At 37.7% G+C, this 16,071-nt stretch overlaps 1 protein-coding gene across 1 annotated transcript; it reads left to right on the plus strand.

Annotated features, from left to right (window-relative positions):
* Positions 1-756: 756 nt before the first annotated feature.
* On the plus strand, positions 757-11,619 carry LOC103478459 (glucocorticoid modulatory element-binding protein 1). Its single transcript, XM_008432343.2, has 10 exons — positions 757-1,156; positions 2,561-2,693; positions 2,989-3,047; positions 3,244-3,365; positions 5,561-5,664; positions 7,372-7,556; positions 7,775-7,918; positions 10,184-10,321; positions 10,936-11,043; positions 11,137-11,619. The coding sequence occupies exons 2-10, from the start codon at positions 2,578-2,580 to the stop codon at positions 11,553-11,555; spliced, it is 1,395 nt and encodes a 464-aa protein (XP_008430565.1). The 5' UTR covers positions 757-1,156; positions 2,561-2,577; the 3' UTR covers positions 11,556-11,619.
* The last annotated feature ends 4,452 nt before the right edge of the window (positions 11,620-16,071 follow it).

Raw genomic sequence — 16,071 nt, forward strand, 5'->3', positions numbered from 1 at the left:
CTATTGGTTAGGGTGACTGCCAATCAAATGATCCCGGGCATTCCACTCCAAATGTATGGGACTCCAAATGTGTCTGTATTTGCTCACGCCAGCACAGTGGGTGTAGAGGTTTTCATAGCACTACCTGTGTAAATGCCATATTTACGAAAAGCAGCATACCAACAAACTATCTCTAAGACAATAAAGAAAGGAGAGAAAGAATTTTGCCCTCGAATAAGACAATCTATCACTATCCACTGGGACTACATTTTCACATGAAGAAAGCAGTGAAGTTATGTGGTCCAAATATGATTTCAACTTGAAGTCCAAGAGAACATGTTCATGAAATATTATCCTCCAAAAGAGGTAAATGACATAGGCTTTTAGAAGTTACTCTCACAGTACAGATAGATACAAACTAAAGTCCCAGGAAAAAAATACTAAAAAAGGAATGTGAGAATCATCTAGCACTATGTGAGCTATGCTGTCCTCACTCGGCATCTAGTCAGCCCATACTTACGAATTTTATCCCATGAAACCTTATCAAAAGTCGAAAACGATCCATTTAACTCGCAAAATCACAAAAAGCAACAATTATTAATCCCTATCGTGTGCCTTTGCTCAATAGTTGTCATCTACTTAAGAGCGAAACTGCCATCTACTGGTGAAACACAGGCAACAGCAGAACACGTCAAGCTTGTAGCCCCAGATCACTGAGAATAAGATACTCACATATTAGTGAAGTATTTCTTATGCAGTGTTTTCTGTTTGTGGTGGAGAAATTTAAATACCGGGTGATTAAAGTCGCCCTGCCCGTGAACTTTTATAGTGGAGCACAAATCCAGCCTAACGAGAACAGTTTGACCGAGTTACACATCGCGTGCCAACAGAGCGGTTCTCGTGACAGCGGGACAGATGCTTCTCAGGCAAACGCTGCCTGGGCTGCAGGAAGGGCAGCAGCGACACAGCTTGGCTCACACTGCCGTGTCCCTCTGAATAAGCGGAGGATTAATTTGATTTTTTTTTTTTTTTTTTTTTTACGCTGTTTACACCGTAGAGTGTGAGGAGTGGAAGTGGACCCCGTTTTTTGTTTCGGTGGTTCCTGTGTGGGACGGGAACGCACGACAGGGGTGCGTGATGCCGCACCAACAGACGTCAGCGTGAGGCTGTGAAGAGGGTAAGAAAGGCACGCAACTGTCCGGCCGGGTATGCTAATCCAATGTATTAATTTGAAGAAAACGGCTGAATATATTTAGTTCATTGTAGTCTGGTCTGATACTGTGGTTAGCTGTCTCTTCCTTTCGTGAAGTTCCCCTGAAAGATAGGCTGTTCTTGTTTTATTGTTATTGCAAAGGCTTCAACTGCATTTGCGTTCACTGTCAAATTGAAAGTAGCTTATGAAAAGAGTATGAGAATTGAAATTAGTTTCCCATCATGCCTTGTCTCACATAAATGACGAAACATTTCAAGTTTAACTCTTTACATTTAATCCAGACATTAAAATTCCTGCAGCTTATTCTGTGTTACTTTCCGTCTCACAGCCTTCCTGACTCGCTGCTACAGCAAAGTCACTATTGTTTCAAATTTTCCCCAATTACTGATATGCGCCGCGGTGATGCAGTCGATTGTTTTGTGCCCATCTAATGAATGGACATTGACATTAAGAACCTCTCTGAAAACTATGAGTTTTTGCTGATAGACACAAATGCAATTGTTGAAGTTGCGGCTGTTTGAACACTTTTGCCGCTTTTAAAAACGTTTTTCATTAATAATAAAGTTTATCAGTTGAATTGTACAAGATATATTTGCATTAACCGCAGCATAAGAAATGGTTTTGAAATAATTCATCATCAGTTTTTACATCAAAATAGAGGTATGACCACATTTGGAGATTACGGTTAAGTCCAAAATATTCCAAGTTATTTAATTTCACTAACATGCTCCTTCTGGCAAAGGGTCTTTGTATGGAGCTTAAGATTAGGAAAAGAACGTTTTTTAACCTCAAAGACTTGGAGTTCATCACCAAAGATAAATCCATTGGTCATTGAGACAGTAATTTTTGGCACACTGTTTTTAGTAATTATATTTTTTGGAGGAACTGTTGGTCTCTTCTGTTGCCTAATGCTTTTGCACAATCAGATTATTTTCATTTTTTGTAACCTTATTGTGAACAATGATTTTAACTAAATAACATAATTAAAATGTCAGGAAAATACTACTTTTAAGAGCTGAACTCCACAGTTGATCAAATTCCCTAAAAACAATAGCTGGTGTGAACTCAAGAGCACTGAATACTAACAATAAATCAAACCAGGGTTGTGTGGTTTTTCTTATCCCCCATCCATTAGATTGTTTTTTTTTATTTTTATTGAATTGTATGGAACCTCTCACATTAGAGTTGGAAAATGTTCTGAATAAGATGCATTCCTCATCTAGAACATCCCAGCATGCAGAGGCTGTTTTAACCTTGGCATGAATTAATTCTGAAACAACAGGAAATGATTTTTATCCGAAACATAAAATGAAAAGTATTTGTGTTTGATCTGAACATTAATGTGACTCACCTGTTGTCTCTGTACAGCCCTGCTGGGAGGTGTGATGGCTGCTGCTGAATGGGTCTCTGAGCCTTCAGGCAAAGTCATGGTGGTTAAAACAGAAAAGCAGGAATGCAGGGACAACAACCATCAAAGACAAATCATCCTGCAGCTAAATGGGTAAGACGATTGCATGGAGGGGTACCAGTCTGCTCGTTGCCTGGGAGTTTAAGTCTCAGGCTTCATACCAGAATCACATATTTAAATAACCAAAGGCCGGAGGGAATACTAAAAAGAAAACAACAAAACCATTATTTTCCCATTATATCTGTGTGTGAGCTAAATTGATGTGGAAAAAATTCTGTTTGTATTGTATATGTTGTATATTCTTAAGTTAACACAACAGTCCAGTGTGCAGAGAAAGTAAAGTAAGGTTTATTTAATTTCAAATGTGAATTTATGTCGCCCTCTGCAGGCTAAATGACGACAGTGCTGGTACTGCCACCACAGTTTTAGCGATAGAGACACATCAAAGTAAGTAAAGGCATGGAAACCAAAAATATTATCTCTTTAAAACTTAATGAACATATACAAAAACACACGTTTTGTTCAATACAACAGAATCATTATGTGTAGTACTCAGCATAGTGCTGGGTGATAGTCTCAGTGTTATAATTGTTAGATTATTCTTCCTGTGATGTTTTTTTTTCTTTTGCTGCGTCCTGTAAAGGTGACTGTGAAACCGATGGAACAGAGATAGAGTACGGCTACCCCATCACTTGTGGAGACAGCGCAGCAGTCCTGCTGTTTAAGAAGTTTGTCTGTCCTGGAATCAATGTACGATGTGTAAAGGTAGGTCAATATGCTGAGTGTATCCAAGAAGTGCTGATTTATTACGGGAGAGCCAACCACGGTGTACTTTTAAAAAAAATCATTGCTGTATTGTTCCTTTAGATTTATTCTTCCTCTTACTATCTTGGCATTTAAATCAGAGACTAATCAGGAAAAAGGTTTTGTCCTGGGGGACACAAGTTCAACTTCTACCAAACAAAAACAACAAAACATGGACTCACACTTTTAGAGAATGTGTCGAACTGTTCCCTATTTCAATAAACTGATCACAATTACAGCGCTTTAAGTTTTTGGGGGTTTTTTTGCAAAGAAAACATGCACCTTGTTTCCTGACAAATAGACCCACCTAGTAGATATTTTATGATACTCCATAATAAGTGACAAAACCAAATAGCCTAAATTTCCATCTGAGTATTACTAGCAGAGGTACTGATTGACTCTTCCACTGGTTTTTATATAAAGGTATGCGTTATCAGGGGCTTTAGAAATCTTCTTGATATTTAACACATTAGGTTTAGATGCTTCACTGAATCTGCAGCCAACTGAACCACCAACATCGTCCCGTCATTGAATTTTGATTTAACACTAAATACCACTTTTCTCCAGATGTCAGTTTTTCACCTCTGCTTATTCTTTAACCCACAGTAACCATGCTTTCTTCTTTATTGGTATTAGAAATGCTTTATATTTGGCTTTTCTATACATTCTGTATTTTCCGCACTATAAGGCGCACCTTCAATGAATGGTCTATTTTAAAACTTTTTTCATATATAAGGCACACCACATTATAAGGTACATAGAATAGACGCTATAGCTGTCTATACATTTGTAGAGTACGATTTGTTCCATACTCTACAAATGTGGATGTGTAATAATAGAGAAATGGTCCCGAGTACTTTATATAGTAGGCTGTCCCAGTCATTGTTTCACTCATGGTGTTGGTGTTGTGATATTGTGCCCAACTGCTTTCTGGGTAACACAGACCAACCGACACGCTGCCCCCCCAGCTTTAAATGTATAAGGGCTTGTCCCTTGGTAACCCTAGTCGAAGCACCCCGGATGAATATCTAAAGCCACTTTGTTGACATAAAGAATGTCAACAAAACAGTCCGACTCCGGTCGGCGAAGAGAGCCTTCCGCAACTGGGCCAGGGCGTGGCCGGACGATGATCACCCTTCTCCTTTCGCGCACAGCATGTTTATGGAGAACGTGGTGCTAAATGACCTGCAGACGACTTGATTCTACAAGGTCGGTAGGTAGATAAGTCAGTCAAACTTTATTAACAAACCAGCGTTCTGACAATTATCCCAGCATGCACCGTGCGCTTCTTCTTCTACGGGCAAAAATGAAGTCGGCGGCTGCTTACCGTAGTTACTAGACCTGTTGTGGCTCAATATTGGTCCATATATAAGGCGCACCGGATTATAAGGCGCACAGTCGGCTTTTGAGAAAATTGAAGGTTTTTAGGTGCGCCTTATAGTGCGGAAAATACGGTACATTCTATTTCCTTCTGACATTATCTCCATTCGTTTGTTGTGCATTTTTCAATTTTCAAGGTGTGTGACTTTCAGGCTCCTGTTCCTTTGTGTTTTGACCTTTGTTGCCTTTGGTCCACCTGTTTTCTTTTCGCAACCTTTGCAACTTGTTTGTGCCTGTCACCACTTTTATACACAGCTGAGTGCTCTGGCACACTGGGTTGAATTCCTGCTTTGAAAGACTTTTATAAATTTTTTCGTGATGGATCTTCTGTTAGGGAATAATTTTCAATAAAAAAAAATAAAAAAAATAAAAAATCACATCACATTTTTCTTAGTATATTTTGCAAAGCCAGAATGTTCAGATGAAATAACTCTGTGTCAAATCTGTGATTTCTCTTTTTTCTACAAAAAGAAATGGATGAGCTTCCTCCAAAAAGAGTAATTTATATTTTCATGCTAAGATTTGCTTCTCCTGTTGCTTGAGGCAGATTTTTCCCACCCTTTGTCATTTCAAACTCAACAGATTTCCATCTATATCGTAACACCTTTATGATGTTATTAACTTAATACCTTTTTGTATTTCTTGTATGGTTGATTGAATTGTAAATTATTCCAGAGGAATAAAAAGTAGGATAATCATTACATGGGTTAACAGCCTGTTTTACTTTTTATATGACTGTTTACATGGCATAAATTGCCCCGTCTTGCTTTTTACAGTTCAATGACCAGCTCATTAGTCCCAAGCAGTTTGTGCACTTGGCAGGAAAAGCCACTCTGAAGGACTGGAAAAGAGCCATCAGAGTGGGAGGGGTTATGCTCAGGTAAGATTATGAAACATTAAGAAACATCTGTCTTTCTGTTAACCTTTATTTCCACTTTTTTGTGCCGACTGTCATGTTTATAATTTTAAAACAGACGAATGTCATGTCTTGTGCGGCATCTTGTGAAACTATTGAGAACCTTAGTACCATCCAAATTTGTTCATGTTGCTACCACAAACTTCAATGTAATCTGTTGGGATTTTCTGTAATAGACCGATACAAAGCATAAAAATGGAAGGAAAAGCATACCTGTTTATTGTTTCTAAAGAAAAATCTGCATTTGTATTTATTCCCTCTTCGTCTAATACACCTACATAAAATCCATTACAACCATGCTTCTTTAAAGACAGATAATAAATAGGGTCAAATGGTGTGTAATTTAAGTGCATTATTCTGTGAAGGTATTAAAGGTTTGGTAGAGAACATTAGTAAAAAAAAAAGCCAACAACATATATTCATGGAGGAGCTGCAAAAATACTCTGCTCAGGTTGAATTGGTCTCTTAGATAACTTTTTATACTCTACAAATCTGGCCTTTGAGTAGTGGCAATGAGAAAGTCATTGTTGAAAGACAAGCATTCAAAGTTTCACTAGGAGTTTTCCACAGGTCATGAGGCAAAACCAACAAACACGTGGAAGAAGGTAGTCTGCTCTAACAAGACCAAAAGTGAACCTTCTGCGTCATACTGCAATTCCTCCTGAACACATCATCCCCCCTTTGACAAATGTCGATGATACCATGATGCTTTAGTTAACTTTTTTGGTTAAAGTTGATAGGAGGCTGCAAAAATAAATAAATAACTTGAGTGGTGCAAATGTTCACCTTCCAACCGGAAAATGACCCAAAGCCAGAGCTACGATGGTTAGGATTAAAGCATATATCTTTATGAGAACGGCTCAGTCAAAGCCCAGTCCTAAATCCAAGACAGAGTTTGTGGCAGGATTTGAAAATAACTGTCCGCAGATGGTTTACATCCAATCTGACTGCACTTGAACTATTTTTGTAAAGAAGGAATGTGAAACGGTTTCAGTCTGGGTGAAGCTGTTATAGAGAAAACTCCAAAAGCTTGAAGAGAAAGATTCTTCTAGCCCTGACATTAGAGGAGTTGCATACAAATGCGTGCCACACTGATTGTAGTTATTTTGAAAACACATTTTATTGTCATGGTTCTTATCCACACTACTTTGTGTTGGTCTGTCATATGAAAATCCAAAAAATGCAGTTACATTTTGTGATTGCAATATGACAAAATGTGGGAAAAATTGGGTTTTAATACTTTTACTATTCACTGCAGTGACCCACCTACAGGATTGCTATAATGTAAAATCCAACTTGCACATCTCTGTTTTAGTGTCTGTCTGAGCCTGCATACCAGAGGCAGTGGGTAATCACAACTGTGATGATAGAAGGATCAAATGGTTCACATGTAAGCCTTCGAGCAGCACTTCTCACCTCTTTATCGTGTTTGCACTTGCTGTTGGTGTTGCTTGGAGGCAACACGCAAAACCCAACAGGCGGTATCTGTTCTTTTTATCTTTATGCCTCCAGAGGGCTGACCAACAAGCCCCGCATCAAACAAAATAGCGAGAGGCTGTTAGGATTGTTCAGACCAAACGTCCCCCATGCAATTGTGAAAGCAAAAATAAAAGAAAAATGTTTTCTCAGACACTTTGCCATATTATTGTAACCCGCCTGTCCCCTTTGCAGGAAAATGATGGACTCTGGCCAGATAGATTTCTACCAGCATGAGTCAGTGTGCAGCAACACCTGCCGCAGCACCAAGCTCGATGTGCTGATGAACAGCACCCGGCCTCCTCCAGGGGCCTTGGTGCAACCAAGCCTGTCGTGTTTGGCTCTCGAGCCTGTTTGGGGACAGCTGCCTACTGTGACAGGTAGATTACAGTTGGCACATATGTGATTGTTTTCATACCAATCACATATGCTCAAACCACTGTTTTTAGTATTGACATTTCAAACCAAGAAATTGAAGATCACTTTGAAACCAAGCACCAAAATATGATAAATATTTAGGATTTGAAGCCAATTTTACACAGACATAACAGCTTTAGCCCTTGATTAACTAAATGTGTCTGGTCTGGTCGTATTTAAGGGGAAGCGGGCGATGCAGTGGAGTTGGAGGAGTCTTTGGAGGAAATGGTTGGAGCGGCATCAGAGCAGAGTAATGGTTCAACACAGCTTGTAAACTCCACAATCAGCGGACATCCTGTCAACATAAAGAGAGCTGATTCACTTGGTAAATAAAAGACAAAATAATGTTTATCGATTCAATATATATGTTCAATTAGACAGCTGGTTTTGACCTGTTGGCCTCCATCATGTCACACGTTCTGATTATTCTTTGGTTAATCGTATTTTGATATACATGACACATAATGACAATTTGTACTGGTAAAATATTGAAATATGTATAATTTTTACAGTCCTGGTAATAATTTCACACTGAACAAATGAGAAAAATCCAACCTTTTGATTGAGTACACTAACATTGGGGTGTGAGAAGTAATCACCATATTTGTTATGTTATTAATTAACAGTGATTAACCATATTTTTTGGGAAACCTAAGTTCAGTTTCTCCACCAAAGATGATTTGATTCTTTGATATAGAATCAAAAAAATTGCTAATATTGAAACTAAAAGTTGTCAACAATCAACTCAAATTAACTGGATAATATTATTCTATTCAATTAATTAATTGAATAAAATCTCAGGTCCAAAACCAAATCTAACTAAGAAGAACATAAATCCCAGCCCCCCCCCCCAAAAAAAAATCATGATCTGAAGACTTTTTAGGAAACACCTTCAAAAAGTTCTAGAAAGTTGAGCTTTTTAGAAAGTTGAACTTTTTAGAAGGTCTGAATGCTATTAACATCTTGGATACTCATCATTTCAGAAAAAAACACATTGTAGCATCAGCATGCAGACATGGTGGTGGCGGTGTGATAGTTTTGGGGGCTGCTGAGCTGCCCCAAAATTCATGGTTCATGACTGAACCATGAATTCTGCTTCTACCAGAAAATCCTAAGGATGTCCAACCATCAGTTCATCTCAGATTTTATGAAGCAGGACAATAATCCAAAACAAAACTTATTCAAGTCTGGACGTAAATATGATCAATGTTGGATAACTGTGGCAAAAGCATTTAAAATCTTTCATTTTAAAGCTTGTGTACATATTTGTACCAGAGATGCTAATTGTGGAAGGTGCTGTGTTTTCATTTCTGTAGAAGGGAAAGTTTAATCACCTTGCCACCAAAAAACAAAAAAGAAAAGAAAAATCATCTGCCAGATGGTAATAATGTCAGAAAGGATCTTTTCTTAAGAGAAGAGGTCTTTTGTAGGACAGGTTCTCAAAAAGATTTACACAGGGTTTGTCCAGCCATCGCTCTCATCTCACCTCTCGTAACCACGAAAGGTTTGACCTCTCTGACACAGCGAGCTGGCAAACCTCTGAATCGGCAGTTGTGGGATGCTCCTGCCGACTTGTCCTTAAAAAGTTGCTGACCACAGTCAGGGGGAAGAGTCATGTCCATTTATAAAGCCGCAGACAGCAGCTGACATTTCCAGGTGTGGTCTTTTTACTTGCCGGGGCTGCAGCTTTGATTTAAAGGCTTTTAAAGGTGACCTGATCAGGCACCGTTCCAGGCGGAGCTCAGTCAGTAAAACGTCCCGCTGATGATGCCCTGAAAAGCAGATTGAAGCGCCTCGCTGCACGTTCCGGATTGCTTGTCGCTGCATTTCGAACAAGTAGATAATTCTCAGCGAGCGTGCTCAACCTCTTGAGCTGGAGCCGTTCGGCTCCATGGAAATGTGCTTCATTCTAGTTTGTATTCCCCTCATGGAGGAATAAATTAAGCAAACTTATAAATGTAAATGGGAACTGGAACACTTTCAAATATTTTACCATCGTGACGGGAGTTTAAGCAAACATCAGGGGGCATACATTCATTTCCTCTAAGATAACACATCTAGCATGCTATGCACTTCATCACCCTAACCTAACTTCTGTTTTTATCAGTTTTGTGCCAACATCAAGTTATATTTCATTCTCCTTCAAATCCATCCTGCCCTCCTTTCTGCCTTCAGAGAGCTCCTCTTTCCTAACCCATTTTCCTGCTCTTTCCTCTCAACATCTGTTTCCTATTTAACACCTTCTCTTCTTTCACTTCTTTTTAAATGTTTTTTTATCCATCTATGGCATCTAGTTCTGTCATTTCCTATGTTTTTTACTTGAAATTACAGCCCCAGATGTCCCCTTGCTTCTCCTTTCCGCCACATTTATCACAGATTACTTATTAATCTTTACCGTATTTCTTTAGTTTTTTTTTTTTATTTAACATCGCACACTGGAATTCATATCTTCATGTGCATCAAATCTATACTGGTGCATTTATGGCTTTCTCTAATTTCTCTGTGGCCATTTTTAAACCTCTTAATGGAAGGGAAAAAAACCAAACTCTCATATGCACAGAGTTCTTATCATGTAATCGATCTTCTTCAGGTGGAGTGATGAGACTTTGGAGGGGTGTAGCAGAGTCTGGGCTGATGGTGGATGTACTGTCTGGCCTCCATGCTAAACTTGTGAACACCCTTAAAGGTGTTGAGCTTCGCAGCGATAACGGCAGCCTGCAGGAGACAGGTACCAAACTGTGTCGTCACGTTCACACTCAGTGCCTCGCAGAAGTATTACAACACTTGAACTTTTTGCTTCCCCCCCACATTGCAAATTCAAGATTCTGCTTATTTTATTGGGATTTTATGTGGCAGACCAACACAAAGTAGTGCAAAATTATGAAGTGTAAGGAAAATGATCCATGCTTTTTAAATACTTTATAAATAAGAATCTGGAAAGTCTAGCATGCATTTGTAATTAACCTCATGTACTTCTAAATAAAATCAAGAGCTAAAACAGCTAAAACAAAATGATACCTTTTAACCTACATGCAGTATGTGTGGCATAAAACTAGAAGTGCACATCATAAATTAATCTTTACAGATGCTCTTTGTCGAAAACTGATTGAGCTTGAGTTGTTTTGCAAAAAGTATCTCAATCTAAACCCCAAAGTAGCTATAATTACATTGTACATGGTTCTGAATCATGGGGGGTTGAATATAAGTGAATGCCAAGGTTTTGGAAAAAAACAAACTTATAAATATAGATTTTTTCTCACCTGAATTGCTTATGTACAATTGAAAAAAGATTGTTATTCGTTATTCAACACTTTGGCTTACTTTTTATTTTTTGGGGGTCAGATGCTCATATACTGAATTCTCTGTGTGAGATGTTTGGACTTTTGGACTCGGTAAAACAAGCCCTGGACCTTCGGTGCACTCAGAACCAAGAGAGTAAAATCCATCACGGTGTGTATGTCGAGAACGCCACCAGAGCCAATGCACGGTCCACACGCTGATGCCCCCGGTGAATTTTACCAACTGTTATCTTGTTTTGTGTAGTGCTGGACGAGATCTCGGAGGAACGCAGGAAGCAGAGCTGCAATCAAAGAAAATCTTACAAGACCTCATCCTTGAAACACCTCCGACCTCACCGTCAGAGCCAGCAGAAAAGACCCGTGCACGACTCGCTACTGAATGAAAGGACAAACACAGTGATCCGTCCGCTTTCTTTCACCAGTTTATCTGCTGCATCTCATGCTCAGGTCTTCAGCCATTTCTCTGCCCCCGCTGGCTGGAGTCACCTTGTTGGAGCCGGCAGGACAGACGGAGTGGGCCAAAGTGGCAACGGGAAAAAAGATACCTCAGGGCAGAACAAAGAGATGAAACAGAAGACGGTACTTCTTCCTGGAGATGGTCCGATCAGATGTGACGAGGCGGGGAAGACAAAAAGCTTGCATGACACCGAGAACGTTAAGTAGATTTCTGTGGCTCAAACTGAGAGAAAAATTCAAGAGATTAAATAAAAACCCGCAGTGGAGACTCCACACTCACTAATATGTTGGGGAACAAACCTTCCTCATTGTGAGGTATCCCACGTCTATTGGATTGGGTTTTTAGAACCATTAGATGTATGGTGGATATATAAACTAGATCCAGATAAAGGTACTGTACATTTCCAGCAGAAGTTCCTGAAGAACGGTGTCTTATTAATGGTTACATTGTGGTGGCTGACTGGTGTATAAATGGGTTTTCTGGTGTAATAACTACAGAAACAGAGGTACAGATGTACACCAGACAAATTGTGATGTTTAAAATAAGTGTTGGTTTTAGGCACTTTATAAGAAAAATTCAATCAAAGAAAAAAATATTAAATAATCTCTTTATTGACACTCTGACCTGTAAAGTACATTGCTAATGTATATATATATTTTTTCACTTTTATAATGCTAAAACACACAGTACTCAAGGAACTTAAAATACCATTTTCCTTTTTAATTTTATACCTTTTATGTAAACTCAGTTCACAACAAATGACATTACAACAAAGTAACTTTACAGGAAAATTATGCCGCCCAATTCATTTCCAGTTATCTAAAAAAGATATCAAGAATCAAATTTAGTCAGTTACTGATCTACATACCTTCTAACTTAATCCGAATTATAATACAGTACAGTCACATTCAGTTAATAATTTGAGACCTATTTGTAAAAGGTTAAGGAAGGCAAGCTGAATGCATAAAGTATCAGCAGGGGACAATTGGGAGTTGGGGGGACAGAAGGGAGACAGACACAGAAGCACCTAACCAGCAGTACTTTCCAAGGACAGAAATACAAAAGGAGAACACAAGGTTAACAGCAGCAATTGCTCACTCTCTCATTTTGTCTATGTAAATCCACCAAATTACTGAGCTCAGTGTATCTTCTGTTGGAAGAATAACACAGACAAGACACAAAATGAAGTACAGCAGAAACGTCTTTAACTTTTTTGTCCTGGTCCGGGACATGTTCTCAAAACAAAAGCAAATAGTCAGGGGTAGCTTCTAGAAAAGAAACTTAAAAAGGAGAGAAAATAAACATTTTAACATTTGGGGATATTAAACAATGAATGGATGAATTCACTTTATTAATCCCACTGGATGTTCATTGTTATGAATTTTGTTAAGGTGTGTGCGTGTTGAGTGAGTATATTATTTCTTTTCTTACTAGAAGAGGTTAACTGAGGCACTAAAGCTGCTAAAATAAGAACCTATCTCTTGTAATGCTAACACTGCTCTCTGTTCTTACCTCATAAATCAAATATTGGCAGTCGAGACCGAACACTATGCGAATGTTTTCAAACTTAAGGGCAAATGGTTATGTTTTAGAGGACATCTCAAATTCTTTGGACAGAAATTTTGGACAGATTATTATTATTATTATTATTATTATTATTATTATTATTATTATTATTATTATTATTATTATTATTTATTTTTTGTTTTTACAAATGTATATTTTTTAATGTGTGTAATTTTTTATTATTTTATAATTAATCTGGCTGTAAATATTTGCCCAATTTGAATTAGAGGACATATTTATTGCAAGTCGAGTTTGTTGTTTAAATGTACAAAACAAACTAATAAGTAAACACACTTAGATATGTTTGAAATGTGGCCAGGAATTAAATGTGGGATATCTTGATTTAAATTGTAAATTATACTGTAAAAACTGGTTTTATTATTTATTTTACTTCATTGCACGCAATATGCAGAAAGAAATAATAATTTAATTGGTTTAATTGTTATTGGATTGGTTTACAACTCTAGATCTATAACTCTAGATTGTTCCTCTTTAGGTCCAAAGATAATGACTTCAGTTTTATTTCTGTTCAGCTGCAGAAGGTTTTGGCATGTTTATCTGTTTTAAGCATCTATTCAGTGACTGTCAACAAATTTCCAAACCGAACACTCCTGTCAAACAAATGTTAATGAATGGCTTGCCTTGGTAATTCATGCTTTTACATGAGACACACTGTCCTCTATTAAAATGTCAAGTCATATTCAATATTTTAAATAACTTTATTGTTAAATAATATGTTTTCTTCAATAGCTTCCATATTGTGTGCCACATTGACTAGAAATCAGTGTGTAATTGTTGTACTAAACTCTATATATGAGGCACATGCATTTTTATTCCATTTTAACTAAATTTTTATTTTTGTTACCTTTTTTTTTTTTAGCTTAAATTTAGTATTTCTCTTCAATAGCTTCTAGGTCATGTGACCTATTACGGTAAGTCAAAATCAGTGTGAAATTGTTATAGATCTTCTATTCACCAAGTTAAAAATATCAATTAAATTGACTAGAGCAGTGGTAGACATGTGCTGATGTGTACGACTTACAAATTAAAATGAATCCGTAATGGAAGCAACTATGCAAATACTAAATGGATATTTTACAAATTACATACGCTTTAAATCAGAGTTGCCTAAGTCCAGTCCTTGAGATCTGTGCTATTCTACATCATTTGGATGAATCTCTTCTTAAACACACATGAATCAAATGTCTGGGTTCCCCTTATTCTATATATGGAATAATGGGGATATATAGAATTACTATATTATTCTATATATTCAGTCAGTCAGCTTTTCAGAGGTCTGGTATTGAGTCCATTCTTTTGATTCAGGTGTGTTGGAGAAAGGATGCATCTAAAATTTGCAGCATTCTAGCTCTCGAGTAGAGGACTTTGGCACCTCTGCTTGAAATGAATGAGATAGTTTTATTGTCAACTTATGAAGTTTACTCTATATTAAATGAATTAGATTTGTTTTTCATGTTAAATAATAAAGGACACATTAAAGTAAGTGTTTCATAATTTACTTATTATTTTTTTGATAGTTGTTCAACCATTAAATCAAACCAGTCTATTCATAAAACACACTCTACCCTGGGTTGTTTTGGAACTTTTGCATCCAAAAATAATATATGGTGTCTGTGTCTCCCTGCTTTTTTGCTAATTTGGTTTCCACTTGTTGGATATGCTCAAATTATAATATGCAAATATAAACATATATTTTGGTAATGAAGATAAATGGTGTCGTTCAAAAAGACCCATGATGACCAGAGTCACCTTGTTAGATAGTGATAACGTGTTAAATTTTTCTTTACATTCACACCTCTCAGGCTATCAATTCTTTTATTGCCAGGCTGTGGGTGAGAACAGCAAGATGCTAGAGGACTTATTGACAGCCCAGACAGGAAAAAGGGCTTAATGCAGGTAAACAGCAAATTACACATACAATTTTATTTAAATTAAAAACTTTCACGTCACTTGCACTTCTCTCTGATTTGAATGCCACAGTTCCCCTTCCTAAAACAGAAGCTAATGTGTGATTAAAAAAGTAGACAACCCATCAGAGAGCATAACTCGTGTTTTCTTCAAACCGTATTTGCTTCCAGTAACCCAACGATCACAGATGTCACTTTCTTTTGTCAAGGCGGTCTTTCCGTAGAAATAATCATCCAGCCGTTTTTCCTGGTATGATTTCCTGTTTGTGTTCAGCACCGCTCTGCATGCCAAGGCTGAGATAGACAGTGATGGTGTTGCCTTTGACAACTTCTCTTAGAACTGTGATGATATGTTATTACACATTGCCGCACGGCACAGCCCGTCCAGATGTAGGTGTTTGTCCAGGGTTATGAGTGGCAGTCGATAAAACGTCTGATAAAATGACTATCATCACTTCATAGCTCTCAGCATCTCTGCTGACACCTGTCCTGCTGTTTGAATTCGCCAGTGTTTTGCAACATCACATTACTGCACATTGAAATACATTGCAGCAAAACATACCCCAATCAAAATACTTCCTTTGTTTCAATAATTGTGCTTTAAATACGTGTCTGTCGTATATCAAGCAGGCGTAATTATAGGTTTCGTCTTGACATATGTTAGTCTCTGCACAATTAAATAAATTATCTGGAGTGCAATGGATTGTTTATTTACCATTCTGGACTAATAATATTAGACTCCATGTGGCAAACGCCTTTTTGAAATAGCAAACACAATTATTTGGCCACCTTTAATTTAATATTCAGCTGTAATGTCCACACATAACATCTAAATTGAAAGATGTATAGCCAATTTAGTTCTGAGTCACAGCTAAATGTGTTATCCCAAAGAGGAGCTGCTTCAACATCAACCTTTGTGCTGGATGTTAATACAGAGTGCTTCCCTCCCTTGTTTTGCTTTCTTGTCACACCTAAGTGTTTCAGATCAGAAAACAGCTCTTTTGTTCTAAATGAGGTTTACAACCAAAAAGTGCTGCAGGCCTCCCTTGCAGCAGCCAAAATGGGTTTATGATTCATCTTCCATGTGAGAGGTCCAAAGCAAAATGGACACAAAAGCTCTTTCCTCGTTTGCCAAAAAAAAAAAACTAAACAAAAAAATCTGCAATATGAAAACACTCATTTCTGGTTATTTGAAATGCTTGGTTACAGTTACTCCCTCACTACTGTG

This window comes from Poecilia reticulata, linkage group LG16, assembly GCF_000633615.1.
Source record: "Poecilia reticulata strain Guanapo linkage group LG16, Guppy_female_1.0+MT, whole genome shotgun sequence".
NCBI lineage: Eukaryota > Metazoa > Chordata > Actinopteri > Cyprinodontiformes > Poeciliidae > Poecilia > Poecilia reticulata.

Coding starts and splice junctions, on each gene's coding strand:
- LOC103478459 (XM_008432343.2), top strand. CDS start 2,578: ATGGCTGCTGCTGAATGGGTCTCTGAGCCTTCAGGCAAAGTCATGGTG. Junction 3,048..3,243: donor AGCGATAGAGACACATCAAA/GTAAGTAAAGGC, acceptor CGTCCTGTAAAG/GTGACTGTGAAACCGATGGA. Junction 3,366..5,560: donor TCAATGTACGATGTGTAAAG/GTAGGTCAATAT, acceptor TGCTTTTTACAG/TTCAATGACCAGCTCATTAG.